The sequence below is a fragment of the Thermobia domestica genome, chromosome 7, assembly GCF_964235325.1.
Source record: "Thermobia domestica chromosome 7, izTheDome1.hap1.1, whole genome shotgun sequence".
Lineage (NCBI taxonomy): Eukaryota > Metazoa > Arthropoda > Insecta > Zygentoma > Lepismatidae > Thermobia > Thermobia domestica.
Genome location: NC_137460.1, coordinates 66,419,021 through 66,440,070, shown reverse-complemented (window position 1 = coordinate 66,440,070; position 21,050 = coordinate 66,419,021). Strand labels below are relative to the sequence as shown.

Genomic DNA, 21,050 nt, shown 5'->3' with positions numbered 1-21,050 from the left:
CTAACTTCTAGAATGACCTTGAAATCCATTAATAAGTTTTACACTTTGAATTTTAAGATTATAAATGTAGTCGAAAACGGTCATTTGTTGAAAACCGTTTATTTCTAAGGTGTAATCTGATTAAGTGATCAGTTTCAAACCATTGTATATTTTTTTCTAAAAGATTTATGAAAATTTCGAATGTCCGAATTTTGTTTAAACTTTCAGTTCAAAAATTTTGGTTTGAAATTTTAGGTTCAAAAATTTGATCTGAAAGTCTCAAGTTATAAACTTTTAGTTCGACATAGGTTGAAACTTTTAATTCGAAAATTTAAGTTCGAATTATTTCGTTTGAAAAGCTTCATTTCATTTTTTCATTCGAAAATTTAAGTTTCAACTTTCTAGTTCTAAAATTTGGTTTGCACTTCTTTTGGTTCGAAAATTTTGATTTCATATTGCGAAAATTTTAGTTTAAAAATTTTAGTTCGAAAATTTCAGTGTAAAATTGTTTGGTTTGAAAAATTTGAAATCAAACATTTTTAATTTCATTCATTTAGTTCGAAAATTTTGGTTTCAAATTTTTTAGTTTTTCAAAATGTGTTTCGAAAAATTTGTTTGAACAATTTTTAATTCAAAAATTTCAGTTTGAATTTTTTTGGTTTGAAAATTTGAATTCGAAAATTTTGATTTCAAGTATTTTGTTCGAAAATTTAGTTTGATGTTTTTAATTTGAAAAAAATAGTTTGAATATATTTTATTTGAAACTTTTGAGTTCGAAAAACTTTTAGTTTCAATTTTTCACTTGAACTTTTGTAATAGCTGCAAATTAGTGAAGACTCAAAATTTAATCGAATTGTTAAAAACCGTTTATTTCTTAATCGAATAGTTAAAAACTGTTTATTTTTAATCGAATAGTTAAAAACCGTTTATTTTAATCGACAGTTAAAAATCGTATAAGGTTTGACGATTAACCGCGAAACAATTCCCTCTTTGCATTCACTGAAAAATTTTCGCACGTTCTAAAATATTTTCAGATGATGATATAAACTAAACCGTCAAGGTTATTTAAGATATAAATCACACGAGCTAACACCAGGACCAAGAAAATGACCTTAAAATTTCATATAGCTTCGGTAGTTCTTTCTTATCAAAAGCTTAAGAGGAGTGCAATAAGGTACGCATATCCTCATTACATTTAAATAAAGTGACAACAAATTCTTCTTTGAAGAGTTCACGCAACGTCTATGTAGAGCATAAATCCTAAATACCACAAGAATTTAAGTTAACATCTAAGTCATATAAGCTCTCATCGAGATTCAAACTCAAGACCTTCGGAGACTAAATCTAGACAGTGCGAGCGTATAATGTAATAAAAAGATTACATAAGGCTAGAAACTTTCCCAAATTATATCTTTAGCAATTTTAGGTGATCAAATCTAAAATCAGTTCTGGAAACCATGACTTTGGTTCTGCAAATTAACCCACCAATCGCGAAATTTTAAAGTAATATGACGTCATTTTTTATTTTAATCCATGAACGGGAACGGAAGGTACTAACTAGGTCCAAAATCATCTCATCCCATACCTTTTCTCCTTCTCAAAGAATGAATTTATCTTTACAAAGTAAACCATTACACACTATTTGACAGTTGAAAATCATATTTGTTCGATATGCAATAACCAACAATGCCAATAATACTGACAACGAATACGTAAGCATATGTAACACGATATAGCTGACGTTTTCTTTTAAACATATGATTATAAGTCAATATACAAAGAAGCTTTTTAAACTTTGCAACAGTTTTATTTAATCCACAAACGAATACAATATAAATTATTGTTGTTATTTATGAGGTACTAGCCAGGTCCGGGGACGACCCTCCCCCTCTTTTATATGTCTCAAATAATTGTATACTTTCCTGGACACATTTTTTACAATTGAATATCGAGTCCCATAAGTAATGAAAACTAAACCTTAACCAAAAGTTAAATATTCCTCACAAAGTTTTCGATTTTTCACATTAATACTAATACTAATTCATTCTATTAATATATAATAATTCATAATATAATAAATCATCAAGAAAGAAATCAAAAACCTTGTTTTAGTAATTTTATACCCATAAAGAAACGAAACAATAAGTCATAACCTCCAATCTAAAAATCCCAGTTCAGTGACGTCATACGAAGACATTAGCTCGGACGAAATGCCTCTAATTCATTCGCACCAGTGTTCGTCTAAATATATAACGATATTGGATAATAACATCTCATCAAAGGGGATAAAAATCTCCAAATTTTGTCATAAAAGGGAACGAAATTAAAAAAACATACATAAAGACTGTACTAATTCATAACGTAATACGCCATCAAGAAAGAGATCAAGGACCATGTTTTTAGTTATTTTATACCCATAAAAGAAAACAAATAAACAATCATAACCTCAGTTTAAAAAAAAAAACAATTTAATAACGTCATACAAACGCATTAGCCGGACGAAGATACCTCTGACTCATTCGCACCAGGTGCATGGCCTCTGAGAAGCATAAGCAAAAATTTCAACATGTAACGCGATAATCGGGCCGAACTATCTCTGACTCATTCCTACTAACGCTACGCTACATGGGGCCCCTGAATTGGATAACCAAGAGGGCGATAGGCTTAAAAAAACTTCAAAATTGATATTTTTATACTCATCAAAGGGAACGAGGTCTTATAGGCTCCCCTCTCATTTGAATCAAGGTGATCTTACGTACCCTGAGTGGTGCTATGCATTCCCTGGTCCCTGGCTCCTGAGTAAGCATAAGTAAAATTTCAATAGGTGACGCAATCCAGGGCCAAAACATCTCTAACTCATTCATACCAAGTAGGGGTGACTCATTCGGGCAAACGGGGGTCCCTACTACTAATGTTTCCCGTGTTTAGTGGAGTCTAGGCTGCAACGTAGGAATAAAGTAGAAGGACATGTAAACGTCGAAAAATGTTTCATAGTAATACCGAAAGGTTGGTGAAATACTTATTTGGTGCTAGAATGAATCATTCGGATCTGGTATGTGGTACTTGGAATCCCGACGACGTACAGTATGTAATTATAAAATATTATGAAGAAATAAAGAATGAATTAAAATTTGTGCATTTTAAAATTATACTACAGAATGCTAGTAATCGTATTACGAGACTTTCGTCAAATTCTGGTGTAGTTCTGAATGTATTGGAGAAATGAAATATTAATAAAAACATAATGATTATTTGTCATGTATTTTTTTAAAATCTGTTAATGATTGTAGATAAAGTTCAAGGTCTCTTGCAAATTAATAGAACAACTTTGATACCGAAGTATGGAGAAAAATTGTCTCAAGTTCCAATTAGAGACCAATTGCAATTTCATCACTTTCATGTAGAGTGTTCTCGGGGAGTCTGGAGGAAAGTCTAAATAAAGTATGGAAAATTCAAGCATACATAAAGCACAAAAAGGAATTTATTCAGAGGAAAAGCAGTTTGTTTTTGTTTTGTGGACTGATAGAATGTTAAAATTGGGAAAATCTAAATTTTTATCGCTATATATGTAACTGATTGACAATTTGCGTGAAGATACTATTACAGAATTTAATAGATTAGATGTAACACTTCGAGTTAATAAATGAGAACATTTTAACTTAATTTCAGTGGTGAACACACTTATAAAAGTAACATGATCTTAAACACTTCAATAACAAGCAGTGATCTGGGACCAAGATTTGTCATATTAATGCCTCAGGAGCAGACAAAGGTAAAAACAATATTTAACTTATACATTTTTCTCGTAATTATAGGTTCTATTGATAAAGTTCAAAATAAGATCTCCTACAAAAATTTGGCGTTTTCAAAAAAAAAATCAACAATATTATCAAAATAGTGAAAGAGTTAATATGAGGATATTTTATTTTACTTATGAACCTAAAACGATTTATTTTCTTTATGTCAGCCAGTACTAGTGTAGATGTTTAGTATTAAACTAATGGCAACTTTTTACTCTTTATGAACAGCACAAGCTACATCATCATCATCATAGGTATTCTTACCTTTATTGGCAGGTCACTTGCCGCAGCTGAGAAGCTTCCATGTTCCACGGTCCTCCGCTATCTTCTTCATCTTCGCGTATGATCTTTCTGTTTATATATCATCGATTAAATGTAGTCTCCTTCGCCCCCTCCCTCTCTTTCCCGCCACCATACCCTCTAGGACGTCCCTCATGATACAATCTCTTCTTAGGCAATGTCCCAACCAGTTTCTCTTCCTAATAATATCTAAAAGTGTTCTTTTCTCACCCACCATTTCTAACACTCTCTCATTCGTTTTCCGCTCTACCCAACTAATTCTTACCATTCTTCTCCACCAGTGGTACAGCTTTCACCTCTGGTGCTTGGGGTCCCGGGTTCGATCCCAACCTCCGCCAAGTAAACTTTGTGGTGGACAAACACCGTGTGCGTGGGTTTTCTCGGGGTTCTCCCGTTTCCGCCCACTTTCTTCATTCCACCATTTCATTCATTTCTCATAATCACCGTCTCCTTTACCCTAACCGGCATAATCGTGGGACGTAAAACTCAAAGATTTCATCTCATTCTTCTCCACACCCACATTTTGAAGGCTTCCAGTCGAATTTCATCACTTTTACGTAATGTCCACGTTTCCGCTCCATACAGTACAGCACTCCACACGAAGCATTTTATAAGTCTTTTTCTCAACTCTTTATTCAAGGTCTCACAAAACAGACTTTTCTTCCTCCTAAACGCTTCTTTCACCATTCCTATTCTTGCTTTTATTTCACGTTTGCACTTCATGTTATTACTAAGAATACTACCCAGATATCGAAAACTATTCACTTGTTCTATTTTCTCCCCCCCCTTATCTTTATATTTGACACAGACCCCTTCGTTCCAATGACCATGGCTTTTGTCTTTCTAACATTTATCTTCATCCCATATTCTTCAAAGCCCTTTCTCATTTTTTCTAACATTTTATTGATTTTCTTTTCAGATTCTGCAACAAGCGCCATATCGTCTGCAAATCTTATACATCTAATCATTCTACCTTCTCCCGAAATGCCATCATCATCATATAGGCTCTTTTTCACTATCTCTTCTAGATAGACATTAAATAGTGTTGGCGAGAGGCAGCATCCTTGTCGAACACCCCTTCCAATTGCAATCTCTTCCGTCAGTTCTTCCCCTATTCTAACACTTACTTGTTGGTTCATGTATAAGTTTCTTATGAGTCTTCTATCTTTCCATTCCAACCCTATCTTTGTTAGAACTCCCAACAACAATTCCCAATTCACGCGGTCAAAAGCCTTTTCTAGATCAATAAATATTACATACACCTCTTTTCCTATTTCTATAAATCTTTCACCGATCGCCCTTAATAATCCAATTGCATCTCTTGTGCCCTTGCCTCTTCAGGACCCGGACTGCTCCTCCTCAACTTCTTTATTTGTTCTTTCATATAACCTTCTGTTCAGTATTCGAAGATTAATTTTAGCCGCATGAGATATGAGACTAATAGTTCTATAATCCTCACATCTCTTCGGGTTCGATTTCTTAGCCATCGGTATCATGATCGTTTTCAGAAAGTCTTTTGGCCATTCTCCTGTTTCATATATTTCATTGCATAGTCGGAACAATTCTTTCTTTCCCTTGTCTCCTATATTTTTAATGAATTCGATTGGTATGTTATCTATTCCGGTTGCCTTTCCATTTCTATAATCTTTTCAAACTCATCCCGAAGAATACTAAATCCTTTATCATCCTCGCCTACTTCATTTTCTACTCCAACACTTAGGCTACACGGTCTATCCCTACTCTCATATAAGTCTTCAAAGTATTCTTTCCACCTTCCTATGACCTAATTTCTCTCGCTGAGTACCTTCCCATTCTTATTTTCTACTGCCTTCACAATACCCCCTTCTTTCCTCCGAAATTCCATAGATTTCACCTCCTTGTACATTTCTTCATATTTCCCAACTCTTTCTAATTCTTCTATGTCCTTCCATTTTCTTTTGTAAAACTCTTCCCTCACTCTGTCTGTTTCTCTTTGTAATTCATTATTTAACTTTCTGTACATCTTTCTGCCCTCTTCTGTATTAACCTGTTTCCACATCTTCCTCTCCTTCATTTTCTGCAACATCTGCTCTGTAACCCATGGTTTCTTAGCAGTTTTGTGTCCGCGGTAACCTACTGCTTCTTCTGCAGCCTGCTGTAAGCAACATTTAATATGTTCCCACCATGCGTTACTACCTGCGCCTATTCGTTCCTCGTTTGAACATTTTTCTTTGAATTTTTCAACGAAAAGATTTCTTATTTCCTCGTTTTTCAACTTTTCAGTATTCAACACTTTGTTACCTACTTTTCTTCTGCCTACATTTTTGAGTTGAATATCTACTTCGGCCAGCACAAGATTATGATCAGAGACAATATCAGCCCCGGGAAGGGTCTTCACGTTCTTTAAGGTATTCCGATACCTGTCCTGAATCATAACATAGTCTATGTGATATCTTCCGCCATCTTTTGGTGATTTCCATGTATATCTTCTTCTCTTGCGCTGATTGAACCAAGTGTTCCCAATTACTAGTGAATTCTGTCTACAGAAATTCACCAGTCTCTCTCCCCTTTCATTTCTTTCGCCTAAACCATATTTGCCTGCGATACTACCTTCCTGTTTTTCTCCCACATCTGCATTGAAATGTCCCATTAGAATTGTGCATGCACCCTTCTTCTCCCTATCTATAATTTCTTATATTTTCTCATAATTTTCCTCTACTTCTTCAGTTGCATGCGAAGTTGTCGGTGCATACGCCTGTATCACCACTAGGTCCTTCGTTTTCCCTTTAAGTCTTAACATCATAACTCTATCATCAATAAATTCTACTTTCACTACCTTCTCCTTTAAGCGCTTTCCAAGAATTATTCCTACGCCATTATGACCGCCCTTTTCATTACCTGAGTAAAACATTCTATATCCTTCGCTGTTCAATAGCCCATTACCTTCCCATCTAACTTCACAAACGCCTACCGAATCTAAATTATTTTGTTTCATTTTTTCTTTAAGATTTTCTAATTTTCCTCCCTGTAACATAGTACGTACGTTCCACGTCCTATCCTAAACCTTTTGCTTTTCCTTGTCTTTCTTTCTCTGCCTGTCTTCCCCCTATTATTACTTTTTGTCCAATAGTCCTTCCCAAGCCATCCCCCTCCCGGAGATGCGAATGGGAGGATATTTTACCTCCGGAACTATATTTTGACCTGCGAAAGACCATTGTTCATATGTTCTCTTTTTGCTGCCAGCAAACTAGGGAAAATAGAGTGGTGGTTTCCCGTTGCCTTCCACCCCGCAGTATCCCAGCCGTTAAAGTCACTCTGACCACGCCTGGGACTAATGTCCAACTTGCCGTACCAATCACTATGATTTCCGCGAACTTGGCTACTGGAGAACTGCTGCCTTCTCCCAGAACACTCTTCGTCTGGTTAATCCATTTAGACTAGTTCGGTAGGGGTGGCCCTTCTGGTAGTGAACTACCACCGACACAGCTCTAAATTTCACTGTAGCACGCAATCCTCCCCACCCGACACATAAGTGTCTTCGTAAGTGTGAACTCATTTCCAATGAAATAGTTAATATTTGTTATTTGTTCTTGTTTTGTTCGTTATTTCTCAGCCTCGAGGCTGTATGGGAGGTGGAATAACATTCCCTTCCAATCTTCGTAAAATCCCGCGAAGCACATCGCAATGCAAAAGCCGGAATAATCAATTGTAAGTGCTATGCCGATTATTACAAAGTAAAACGTACATTTTGAGTTGCGTTGGCACAAACTAGTAAAGTATGATACCCGTGTGCATAAGAGTTTAAGGCAGAATTATAACCACCGCAACACATAAAAATATGAATGCGCTCAACCTGGAATCGAATCTGGAGCAGCGCGCACCTGCAAGTCACTAGAACAGTCATGGTTGCTTTCTATATTCTCTTGTATATTGCTGTGGTAACTATCGATCTTTGATCTCATTTGCTTAGTAAAATAAGCGAACCACAATGCAATATAAAACATACATTATGAAACTATTGCTAACAAGTCTGTGACAAATTATGCGGCGAATTGAATATTCCGAAAAGCAAAAAGAAACATAACACTAACGTCAGATCGAAAAATCAGTTTGTAATAACAAATATTACAAAATTAAGCGTAAATTTTGCCTCGCATTGCTTAAACACAGAACTATGCGGAATGACTCGTCACTACAAGTAATATTCTTGCAATTGAAAGTCTAAAGATTCAAACACTGAGTTCAATAATGTGATTAAAATATTTCTAGAGTATTCTTCCATCTCGCAATTAATCCAAATTTCCATTTTCTTTGTTAATATTATTGTTTAACTAACAAATTTCCTTTAAGGTTATACCTGAAACTTTAAAAGATATAATAACAATACTAAAGATGCAGTCTAATTCAAATGTATGTTTATCAATATCATACATTAAACTATTTTTCTTTTCAGCTATTAGTAGAAACGAATGAGCTGATAAGAAATTTCTTTTACTTACGGAAATAGACCTACATTTTCTTAAGCTTATTTTAGACTTGCTATAGCGTAAACTATTGAGCCCAGATGTATGACAAATATTTATTTATTATTTGTCTGTTGAGTTACCGTTTATTTGTCAACACATAAGATATTACAACAGTAAAACTATTTTTTTGTATATTACGAATAGACATCTATGAAAGTGCTTGCCTTAGTAAAATTTATCTAAAGGAAACGGACATTAACGTGTCATCCGGACATCCGAATCGAAGATGTGTATACCAAGTTACACTTTCCTAAGTTGAGAGGATCGTGCGATATTATTATTATTATTATTATTATTATTATTATTATTATTATTATTATTATTATTATTATTATTATTATTATTATTATTATTATTATTATTGCATATATTTTGCTGGATGCTTATCCCAACATTATTCATGAACTGACAAGTCGTAACTCTTGAAAAATCTAATAAATTTTAAAAATATGAGCCATGGCAACAAGAGTGCCAGTTGGAATCTTAAAACATGCGGTAAAAATTAGAAGTGTTGCCAATTTGAAAGATCGAATAATGGACGTTAGGTGCACATTAGAAGCAGTCCTAAATTCATACTGGTTAACTATAAAACAAAAATAAGCATACCATTAGCTTTTTGGGAAAAACGCAATTAAAATGAGGTGTCACATGCTATGGTTTTAATTTTTCGAAACTTCACTTTAACTCAAAATGGCGGATTTCAAGATTGCCGCCGTCAAGGTTACCCTTCCCGTAACACTTACCTCTAGGCATAATATGTATTACCAAAGCTTTTATCCACTTATTATCATTAATACGCGGGTTAGAAGCGGAGGTAAGGGAGTTACGCACATTGTAAGTATCAACAATTAATATGCCTGTAACTTTTCCACAAATGTGCGTATCTTAAAACTAACTTTACAATTGTTTTCCTGATTAAATTCTAGCCTGAAATTATAAATATGTATCATATTATCCTACTCCCATTTTAAAAACTTGACCCAATTCAAAATGGCGGATTTCAAGATGGCTGGTGTCAAGCTCATACCTACCATGTAACTCCCCCCTAATCTACATGGTTTTCCTTTCATTAACACTCCGTTTACAGAGGGTAGTAAGGGACTTGTGCAGTAATCTCTAATAACCATATCACAACTCTTAAAAATTATTTAAATAATAGAAAACATGCACCTTCTGTCATCACAAATAATGCATACATGCCCTCTATCAGAAAACAAAATTTCATTAAAATCTCAGCCGGACAATTGAGTGATGTCCTTTGTAAGAAATACTATTTAATTTATATAACTTCCCCACTAGATTTAATTTTCAAGGTGCCATAATATATGTATGAATTATGGTAAATCTAGGCAGTAGTGTACGCAGAACATTGTCAAGATTGGTGGGGATTTCAAGCTCCCAAATTCATGTAATTTCAGGTGTTCTTTTAATAACTTAATATTATAAATCTTTATTTTTGTTCAGGGGTGGTTCAAACTCCAAAACGCCTCTTGGAAACGCCACTGAATCTAGGTTTCTACAAACATGTAAAATATTTACAGCTTTACAGCTTTATTGTTGACGCAATTTTAGAAATCCAAAGCTGAAAAAGTAATTTCAACGAAAAACACAGTTTTTTTAAATGCGTATGTGAACAAGTTTCCCGTTACTTATTTCCGTTAACGCAGTGATGTATGCCTTGTTGTTTCAGATTTTCTTGTCTTCCCCATTTGCATATCCTGATAAGATGACCAAGTATTTTGAGTACAGAAAAACAAGCAAGAATATGTATGTGTTTTTATTTAGTCTGACAAGTACAGTGAGCACACCAAATATCAAAAGATTGTCACCTCGTCAGCGCAAGTGTTATTTCCGAACGGAGAAGAAGTTGGATGTTAGTCCCATTTACGATCCTGTTGCTTGCAATCTACAATGCCAATATGAAGAAGTCATGCATATATGTCAATGTTCTCCACCAATATTCTACAATGGAGGTGTGTAAGATATTCTTAATAATTTGCTTTAAATTTGTTTAATGATTACTGGTATTTAACTTACATTAATTTACATTTCATGCCATGAATTGTTCTAATAGTCAAATTGACAAACAGGATTATTCAACAAGACTATTTATTGACTATTGAAAGGAGTTCATATAATTACCCTTTGTCTAACAAATTATATAAAGAATAGCAGGAAATTGTAAGGCACCAGTTTTTCTTTTTAAAATTTGTCCACCGCACTGATTCTTTTGGCAAACTGTTATAACTCAGAAGATGATACCTTAATATTCGTTATAGAACCAGACTTTCAAATGATCTGGGTTTCTTCTTCTATATGAAGTTCGTTTCCTGTCAGAAACGTTGTTAATGGACTGAAGTTATGGAAACTGTATAATGGAACGTTATTGGTGTATATATTTCTCTACTATTTTTATTGCTTTAAAGATATCATAAAATAGTTTGAATTAATTAAGAGAAGTGTTAGGATAAGTAACAGAGGCAATTTGGAAACAAGTTTGGACCTGAAAAAATACTTAAACACTAAAGAGGGATTGACTTATCTTTGTTTATTCACAGTTGGAATCTCCTTTCCCCACACACAGCTTTGTATGTTCCAGTAAGTCATGGCATGTTTTCTGAAAGACTGTAATGGAGTTGAAGCTTGTCGCCATTGCTTTCTATATGGTGGAAATATCGTCATAAAAGCCGTCCTTCAGTAGTGTTTACTTTGTGTTTCTTGCACACTTCGTATACTTTAGGAGCTTATAACGTAGGGCCCCATACACTACAAAATTCGAAGTTTTGCTTTAATCTATTACATTGGAAACAGACTAAAACTTCTTTCTTGCATATCAGTGAAAATACCCGATCGTAAGGAAACGTTTTAACGCTAATTTCAAATATTTAATAAGTTTTTCTATATCACTCACAGTTTTCACTTCTATGAATAATTCTCTGAAAAAATCCAGTTTTCAATTTTTCATATCCTCAGACACTTTCCGCTTAGAAAACATACCGAAGATAAACATTAATATATATTGAATAAAATTCACAGTATTCTTCGAGGATAAATACTCACATTATTGTTCGAAGAGAAATAAATATATTTGTATGTATGTTGTATGTAATCTTCAATTTATCATATAATATTGCTTTCGAACATGTTTAATCATATGCGTTATTTGGAGAAGTCAGAGAACCATTTGCTCACCTGCGTTTGATAATAGCTTTCATTTTAATGAATATATATATATATATATATATATTAATATATGAGAGTAAGTCATGACGTATGTACACTCTTGCTCTAAACATCTATAGGTTTGCTGTATGATTTTCCGTATTCTGTGGTCTCAAGCCGATAAATAGCATCATTGTCTTCCCTTATGGTAGGTTTGAGCGTTAACATTTCAGTTCTCCTTGTGCTGTTGCAAACTGAACATGCACGCCACAGTCCATTTGGACCACAGAACAACTTCCGTAAACATTTTTGTGGTCTAGGAGCTGAAATTAATCAAAGATCTTCAGCAAAATACGGGCGCAACGTTTTACCCCAGCGAGGTGTTTACGAATAGATTAAAAAGTTCAAAAGCTTTCTGCTCTTTCTTCGTTCTACCATTTTCCAACATTTGTGACAGCTCATAACTCTGTTACGACTCCGTATTTCGCTATGTCATATGGACCTTTCTTTCATGTGTAAAATCATTTCCCATGCGTTGTAACATGAATTTTGTTACATATGTATAAAAACAATAAAAGCAACTATCAAAACCATATTTACCGGCAATTCAACACTCTAACCTCAGACGTTCTGAGTATAGCCTGAGAGGATACTCAAAAAATTTTATACGTAAGGCTTGACGATCGAAACACACTCACGTTCACGATTTATTCTGATAAATTACATCATCGCCTTATCTTCTTTCATCCAAATTTGAGCCGGAAATGCCTGGTACTTTGAGCACGACAGAAAGTGATATCTCTAGTTCAGTTTCTCTTTCTTTTGCTTGCACATTTTCATTATATGAGAAAATATATTTTTCTTGGCACGAAGTGTTCAGGATATCACCAAAATTAAATGAATGGCAATGAAAATTTTTTAAAAAAAATATAGAAATTTACGCCAAATGACGAAAAAATCATAGAAACTTAGGAGAAATAACTAAAAAGGTATGAAAACTTGGAAAAATTAAATAAAAGCGAAATATTGGCAAAATATATAAAATATGAATTTTAAAATTGCCATTTTTTTTTTACAACGAAACGTAATATTATATGTATTTGACAGACATTGTGTCCACGATACCAAAAAGAAACGACATTTTATTAAACTCGGCCCCTAGTAATTACATATTGATGTTAGAAATTTTCTTCTTGGCGCTTTATTTCAGGAGAAATTCTCAATTTCAAGAAGACATTATTTAATTGAATAACTAACAATAAATTATGGTAATATTATATATCTTCTTCAATAAAGATATATCAATATTTTTATTTTAATAATTATTATTAATTGTAGGACACTACAACTCATGTAACATTAAAGGACTAGCATGTATCGCTCGAAATCAAGGTAAGTGTTATTATTATCAAATACTATCTATTTAATCAGTTTGCTTACTTATATGATATAGTATCGTTGAAGAAAGATATTGGCAGCCGCAAACTAAAGGAGAAGTTGTAAAATGAAATGCTAGGATTGAAAAGTCTTTACTATAGACAGTAAATTTTAGTACGCAAAAACGTATTTATTGATAGATTTACTAAAAATTATCAATTCCTGTTTATCTCAAGAATTATTTGATCATTTATCTAATGACATAGTTTGTGCGTACAAGACAGAGCTATTCTACTTTGCAGTTCTTTGTATATTCAAAATAAAACAATTGCCATTACAAACAGGTTTTTATGATTTTTGTATTAATTACAATGCATAAAACAATTACTGGACTGTATATATATATAAGAATTCTCAAGGTCAAAGATCATTTGCTTATCATAACACTATCAATAGAAAGACGAGATGGATACACCACGATGTATAAATACTCGGCACCATAAAGCATAAACACTGCTTGGCACAGCTGAAACGACAAACGTTTTACGGCTAAAAATCAAACATTTCAGGATATAATAATATTCAACGGACGGAGAGATATTATCATAACATATTGAGGGTAACAGAACCTAATACAGCTCTCTAACTTGAAATTCTCTCATTTGCAACACTTAACATCAAAAACTAAATATATAGATAACCAACACTAAAAATCGAAATGTAAAAGCAGGAATAAGAATGAACAACATATAATAAGCACAATAAGTAAGTTCACGTTGGTTGAGGCATTAATGTTTCTACTTTCTAGTGAACGGTAAACGTGATAATTTCACGATTGCATGCTTGCCATCCGCAAGAACTGTTGTAACTATCACAATACATACAAGGTCATTATATTCAGTGTAAATATCTTTGACCCGTCCAAGTCTGCACAGTTGGAAAGGGAAGTTAGCTTTCTTTAATAACCCCATGACACTATTTTTGGTGTTGTCTTTTCCACCAATTCGGCTTTCATTGGAGGCGAGATAGAAAAAGTTTGATTTTAGTGCTGCCAAAATGTACCAGCTGTTACACTTATAGCTATTTTTCAGGTGGGAAACTTTTGAAAAAATGAAATGAAATCTTTGAGTTTTACGTCCCACAGTTATGCCAGTTAGGCTAAAGGAGACGGTGATGATGAGTAATGAATAAAATGGTGGAATGAATTAAGTGGGAGAAAACGGGAGAACCCAGAAAAACCCACGCACACGGTGTTTGTCCACCACAAAGTTCACTTAGCGGGGGCTGGGAACAATCGAAAAAGTGCATGATATCGTGTTGGATGACAGGCGAGTGAAGGTGAATCAGATAGCTGAGAATGTGAGGATATCGGAGGAACGGGTGCGAAACATCTTGCACAAAGAACTAGGGATGCGAAAGCTCTGCTGCGCAAGATGGGTGCCGAATTTGCTGACTCCCGACCAAACGCAAATGCAAAAATGATATTCGCAGCAATCTTTGGACCGATTCAAAAGGGATCCGATCGATTTTGTGCGGAGATTTGTAACAATGGATGAGACATGGGTCCACCACTACACGCCAGAAATGAAACAGCCTGTCCAAACAGTGGATGGAAGCCGCTGGTGAAGCACCGAAGAAAGCGAAGACGATCGTATCGGCCGGGAAGGTCATGGCAAGTGTGTTTTGGGATGCGAAAGGGATCTGTTAATTGATTACCTTGCAAAATGGAGAACAATTACAGGCGAAATATTACAGGAAGGATTTTTTTGTTTTTATTCATGCTTCTTAATTTTTGTTCACTTTGGAGGATTTGAAAATCACCAATTCAATCAAGTATTGTCTACAGTATTCATATTTTTATGTATGATCAATGTAGGATGTTTTCCAGACAATTAACAAATTGTTGCCTCAGATGAGCTTGTTCACAACCACCCACATAAAAACTGATGTAAAGGATAGTGACTAGTCCCTTAATATTTCAACAGAATTTGAAAGAATACTAATTTCCTGATTTTCTTGTACCATACACACACACAGAAAGATGACTCTTCTCGGTTTTCTGTCCTTAAAACTTGTCTGGCATTATCATGAATAATACCTTATATCCTGTACAGTATACTAATAGAAAATACATATATATAACAGCAAGTTTATAAAACGTAAGGCTCTAATCTGGATCGTTATGCCGTACAATAATATGATGGTTACTATTGCGTTATTTTGTGGGATTTTTCTTCATTTTTTCTTTCAATTCTGGATGTTCATTCCCCTTTTCCTGCAATTTGTGATACATATCACGTTTTGCAAATATAATACTAGTTGTATCATTTTTAGTATTGCAGTTTTCCTTAATACATGGCATCACACATTGACAACTCCCCTTTTGTTGGTTTTCTGAATGTACTGATTTGATAACATCTTCTGTGGAGAATAGAAAACGACTGGAATATATTTGTTAAAAACTACTTGAAAATTTCATTTAAAAAAGGGTACAAATGACAAATCTTTAGCTTTGATCAGTTTTTTATTAAAAAGATAGATACAAATTGACCATTTACACAATTTTCGTCATTGTTTTTATTTGATTGGTTGGAGTTTAACGTCCCTTTTAGCACCATTATTATATGAGACATGGATTTACAATTTAACGTGGTACCCGAGTCAGCTGATAGCCCACCATGAAGTCAGCCCATTTCTCTCGGGCTGAAGGTGCGTACGCTAGTCTTATAGCCACAAAGGAGTTATTCAGGTTGTTTTCTTTCATTTCTTTGATTTCAGGAGTTCATATACATACAAAATAATTATAAATCATAAGATCAATAAAATTCATGTGAAAAGCGGATTATGAAACGTTTTATATTTGTCTATCCTTATGACTTTTACTATATATTATTAATGACTATCATTATGTACTTCGTTTAAAGCATTATATATATGTATTACAGATAAAATTCGTCATGGAAAAGGGTGTCAATGCTACACAGGATGTAATGAAGAATATTATGATTCTCGATTGCTAGGAGCAGTCACGTAAGTAGTTTAAGAATTACTTAATTACGGGCAAAGTAAATTGGATTCTTTAAGTAGCTTTAACATGTTTATATTATGGACCTCAATAACTGAGTTTTGCAGGCAATAACTTTCAGTTTCCATAATTATTGGTACATAGTCTTAGATTAGGTTTCTCATTGTACTAACTAACTTTGCATTTAAATAAATATCAAATAATGAAAACTAATCAAATGGTATGGTCATAATTATACTCTCTTACAGTGAATTTCTATTTGTTGTCATCTTAAATCGCACATTAGCAGTTTGTATATTTTAACTGTCGAATTTTGCAACATTTTACTTTCGAAAACTTTTATTATTATTCATGTCTTGTTTGTTTCTCTAGTTTTAATAACAGCCGAATGAGTCAATTCAAAATAATTGTAGCATAGGAGTCATTATTAATTTTACATAACTAAAACTATGGGTGGCAAGTAGATGATATTTTACTAATAATCCATTATAAAGGAATTACAATTACCCTGAATTAATTATGGAAGCGAGTTGTAGACGAAAGCAATCAATAGGGAAAATCTTTAATAATATTTCTTCATGAATTGACATTGTTAATGCATAAGCTCGAGTAGAAAAGAATACATTATTATAAACGATAGTTTTACAATAATTATAAACTGCAATACGAAATCATTATAGTTATATACTGTATTATTTCTTTTCTTCGAATGTGTTTCACACACATCTTAGCTTTAAGAACAATGGTGTCAATTATAATATGCCCACATTTCCAAGGCTGAGGTATAACCGTGATGTCTTATATGGAGATATGGAGATGCTAGGTAAGACTGATAATAACATTTATCTTTTGTCATTCTGTTTACTTCTTACTGCAAATTAAATAATCGTTAGAATTTTGTATTGGTACAATGATATATGGTTCATGATTACATGCGAGGTGTAAACTATAAGAAAGTTTCATCCAAACCATTCAATGTACAGATAGTTATTCTCATTTGATATTAACGTATTGTGAAAATCGATATAAATCGAAGTTTAAGTTGCTGTGATGGAAATAGAACGTATACAATTAATCAGCTCATGATTTATAAAATAAGCAAAAGTATAGGAAACTGTGATTAGAATTATATTTTAAAATACAATGTAAGAAGTTGATTTCTTGTGACAACCAATTGATTTTCTACAAATACGAATTTGTTTGCACAATAATATATATTTCCTATACATATTGGTTACTTATTGTATGATACATAAATTAGCAGATTACTTTAAATGGTGACAAAGCTGTAGGAAGAGCTTAAGCTTTTTATTAGCAGCACCGACAAAGAACAATTTAGGACTCCAGTGATTATTATCGAACTTGTGCGTGACTATAAACCTATTACTTTTTAATGGGATATGGAAGTAGTTTTGTCGGTAATGAGTGACGACCAAACTACAAGAGTTGTTGTTGAGTAAATATATGCTTGCTTATTGCCGATCACTGCGAAACTCAGTTGGATAACCCATACATATAAATAGACAGATAGAGATTAACATAGATTTATTATTTTAACATCATATGAGGTTGATATTAGTAGCAGAAACGATTACCTACACATTCTTAGGTCGTTTATTCGTAGATAGATTTGCTGAACAAGAGAACATAGTGAAAGCAGTCCAAAGCTGGCCAGGTAAATAATTTCTTAGATAAATGAAGAATGAAATATCCTTAAAGTAAAGGACACATTTTATATTTATCAGGATATTTACAAACAAGACTACTAACCGGCCAGTTAGAGATTTCAAAGTTTGCATCATCGTAAAAGAAGATACCTTTCCAGTATTTAGATATTCAACTTTACTGTATAGGATACACAAATGTCAAAACATCAGCTATATGTGAAATATAATAATGTATGAATTAGAAGAAATTATTCTGAGTGAATTAGCCAAAAGTGGTGGTAACGAAGGCTGAAGTATGGAGGTCACTATAAGTAAATGTATAACTCAGAGGGCATTTCAGGCATTTCACTGGGTATCCAAGGATGTTTACGCATTTCAGACTATATTTTGGCATGAGTTCGTTGATCCTGGATCATAGGGACAAGTCATAGAATTAGGGAAGATATTATGCTTTTTCTTCTCAGAGTTATTACGAAAAGGTTAATTAATTGCCAAAAAGATTCAAATTTGTTATCTATGAACCGACATGGGTACCTTGATGTACACCTTTCAAATTTTTGCAAGGGTAAATGGTGACCTCCTGAAACTTCCAAAAATAAAAAGGATAAACTCCGTCTCATCTGAACTAAATTATTGCTTATGGTAGATTGAATCCCAGTTAATAAAACATCTATCCGTGTGAAATTTAGGCAGAGGTATATGACAGACCTTCTGAGAATACAAACTGTAGTAGGGATACATTATGACTCATCTGAAATATACTACAGCTTATGGAAGATTGAAAGATAGGTTCTTGGAAGATAGGCCTAGGGTTATATAATTTGTGGTTTCTTTAAATTATAATTGTCTAAAATCCAAATTGAAATATTTTATCCCTTGATATAGGATTTCAATGTTTTATGAATTAATTTGAAAGAAGTGCGTCATTTCGGCAACTTTGAGGCATCATACGATCGTCGTATATTTCGGTAAAGGAATATATTAAAATAATTTGGCAACTTAACGGGTGCGTATAGGAACATTTCATAACTCTTAAACTGGCGATGAACATGAATTGGAAGTTGATACAATAAGGTACACGTCAGTACTAATACTTCTAGATGTACTCTAGGTTTACGTAGACCTAGTATTTAATTTAGCACTTTCGATCCTAAGCCCGAGTCAGACTCGGGTTGGCTGTATGTAACAAAACCCCGAAGCCCGAGTCCAACTCGTTTTTTACGTAATAGAATCTATGTAAATAATTATGGGTTCCGGTCGGTTTTCGACCGTGCTAAATTTGATTTGATTTATTGACATATAACACAACAGGCACAGGCCTAATTACAGTGTTACATAGTATATCGTTATACAGATTATATAGGTTAATAAAGCTATTGGTCATAATTACATTTGTCTTACAAAATTAATAGACTTCTTAAAACTACTTACATCCATTGCCAGTACATCCAGGTTGAAATTTTCTTTAACTAACGTGTTGTAGGTTGCACTAACTCTCCATATAGGAGATCTGCTTAAAACGTTTGTTTTCGCTGTCATATAAAAAAATGTATTTTTCGAAGCAGTGCGCAATTTAATAGATGGTACTTGGATACATATTTTTTCGTTAAGATCAGGACAGTCTATTTTGCCATGAAAGAGTTTGTGTAAAAACAATAAATCAATATTTCTTCTCCTGAGTTCTAATGTTTCAAAATTAAAATTTTCAACAAGGTTAATGTAGTTTTCAAATTTTGGATAGAATTTTGTTTTCTTAAGGGTAAGAAGCCTTAGAAACTTATTTTGAGTACGCTCAATCAAGAATGAGTGTTTATGTATATTGGGGTTCCATATATTACTACAATATTCTAATTTTGACCTGACGTATGCATAATACAGCACAATTAAAGTTTGATCATTTTGAAAATCTTTACTGACTCGATAAATATATCCAAGATTTTTGTAGGCTTCTTTGCAAATAGTTTCAATATGTTGAATAAAGGTTAATTTTGAGTCAAAAATAACTCCCAAATCCCTTATAAAATCAAGCTTTTTTAGTTTTCCCCCTAATATTGAATAATTATATTGAATATATTTTTCTTTTCTAGTGAATGTTAAATAACTGCATTTACGAACATTTAACTTAAATTTATTGTTTTTACACCAAATTTCAAGATTTTGTAGGTCACTCTGAAGTTCTAAACAGTCCTGAATTGTTTCAATTCTGTTGAATATTTTAAGGTCATCAGCAAAGAGTAGATTTTTAGAAAACTGAAAGCACTCAGGAAGATCATTTACCGCCAAAATGAAAAGTAGAGGTCCCAGATTCGAGCCTTGAGGGACTCCAGATGTTGCAGGAAAGATTTGAGATTTATGATTACGATACAACACAGTTTGTTTACGATTTTGAAGGTAGGAAGCAAAATATTGCAGAGTTGATTTCGAGAAGTTAAAGGATGCCAGTTTGTTTAAGAGAATGTCATGGTCAATGACGTCAAATGCTTTAGAAAAATCAGTATATATGACATCTACTTGTCCTTGCTTCCTTCCTTCCTTCGAAATGTAGTCTGCTATTAGTGCTAGATTTGATACAGTAGATCTGCCCTTCAGAAATCCATGCTGACTGACAGATAATGCAGGTTTAACATGATCCATTATTCGCTTATGCAGTATATATTCATACACCTTGGCAAACGCAGATAAGATAGAAATTGGTCGGAACTGTTCGATGTTGCTAGCTGAGTTTGTTTTGGGTATTGGACACACAACTGACTTCTTCCATTTTTCAGGAAAGGTACATGTTTTTATAGATAAATTAAATATAATATTCAGAGGTTGTAAGAATATATCTGAACAGCCTTTCACAATGTACGTTGGGATCATATCTGGGCCACTTGCTGTTATCGATTTCAACTTCCTTACTGCTTCTTTTATTTCTTTTTCAGATATGAGAGGTAGTGAAAATATATCAAGATGAGCACTGGAACGATCATTTAGAGACATGCTCGATACGTCATAGTCCGCTCTTGAGGAGCCATAGACTGAACTAAAATGTTGCCCGAATGCTTTAGCTATGTCCCTATCATCAGTAAGGTCGTGACCATTGTACTGTATGCGATCAGAAGACAAGTGACGCGATTTATTTTTAATGAAGGACCATAATAATTTCGGATCATTCTTCAATTTATCTTCTGTGCTGCTTAAAAACTCTTTATAAGCAGCAGTTATTTCTGCTTTAATTTCTCTACGCAGTTGA

At 33.6% G+C, this 21,050-nt stretch overlaps 1 protein-coding gene across 1 annotated transcript in view; it reads left to right on the top strand.

The window, feature by feature from the left end:
- The window catches only part of LOC145689209 (uncharacterized), a 46,612-nt gene extending 25,860 nt beyond the window's left edge, over positions 1-20,752 (top strand). Inside the window, exons 5-9 of the mRNA XM_081763345.1 lie at positions 3,649-3,751; positions 10,275-10,557; positions 13,085-13,138; positions 16,069-16,153; positions 20,740-20,752. Coding sequence (XP_081619471.1) covers positions 3,649-3,751; positions 10,275-10,557; positions 13,085-13,138; positions 16,069-16,153; positions 20,740-20,752 — 538 coding nt within the window. The remainder of the gene's footprint in view (positions 1-3,648; positions 3,752-10,274; positions 10,558-13,084; positions 13,139-16,068; positions 16,154-20,739) is intronic.
- Positions 20,753-21,050: the final 298 nt, after the last annotated feature.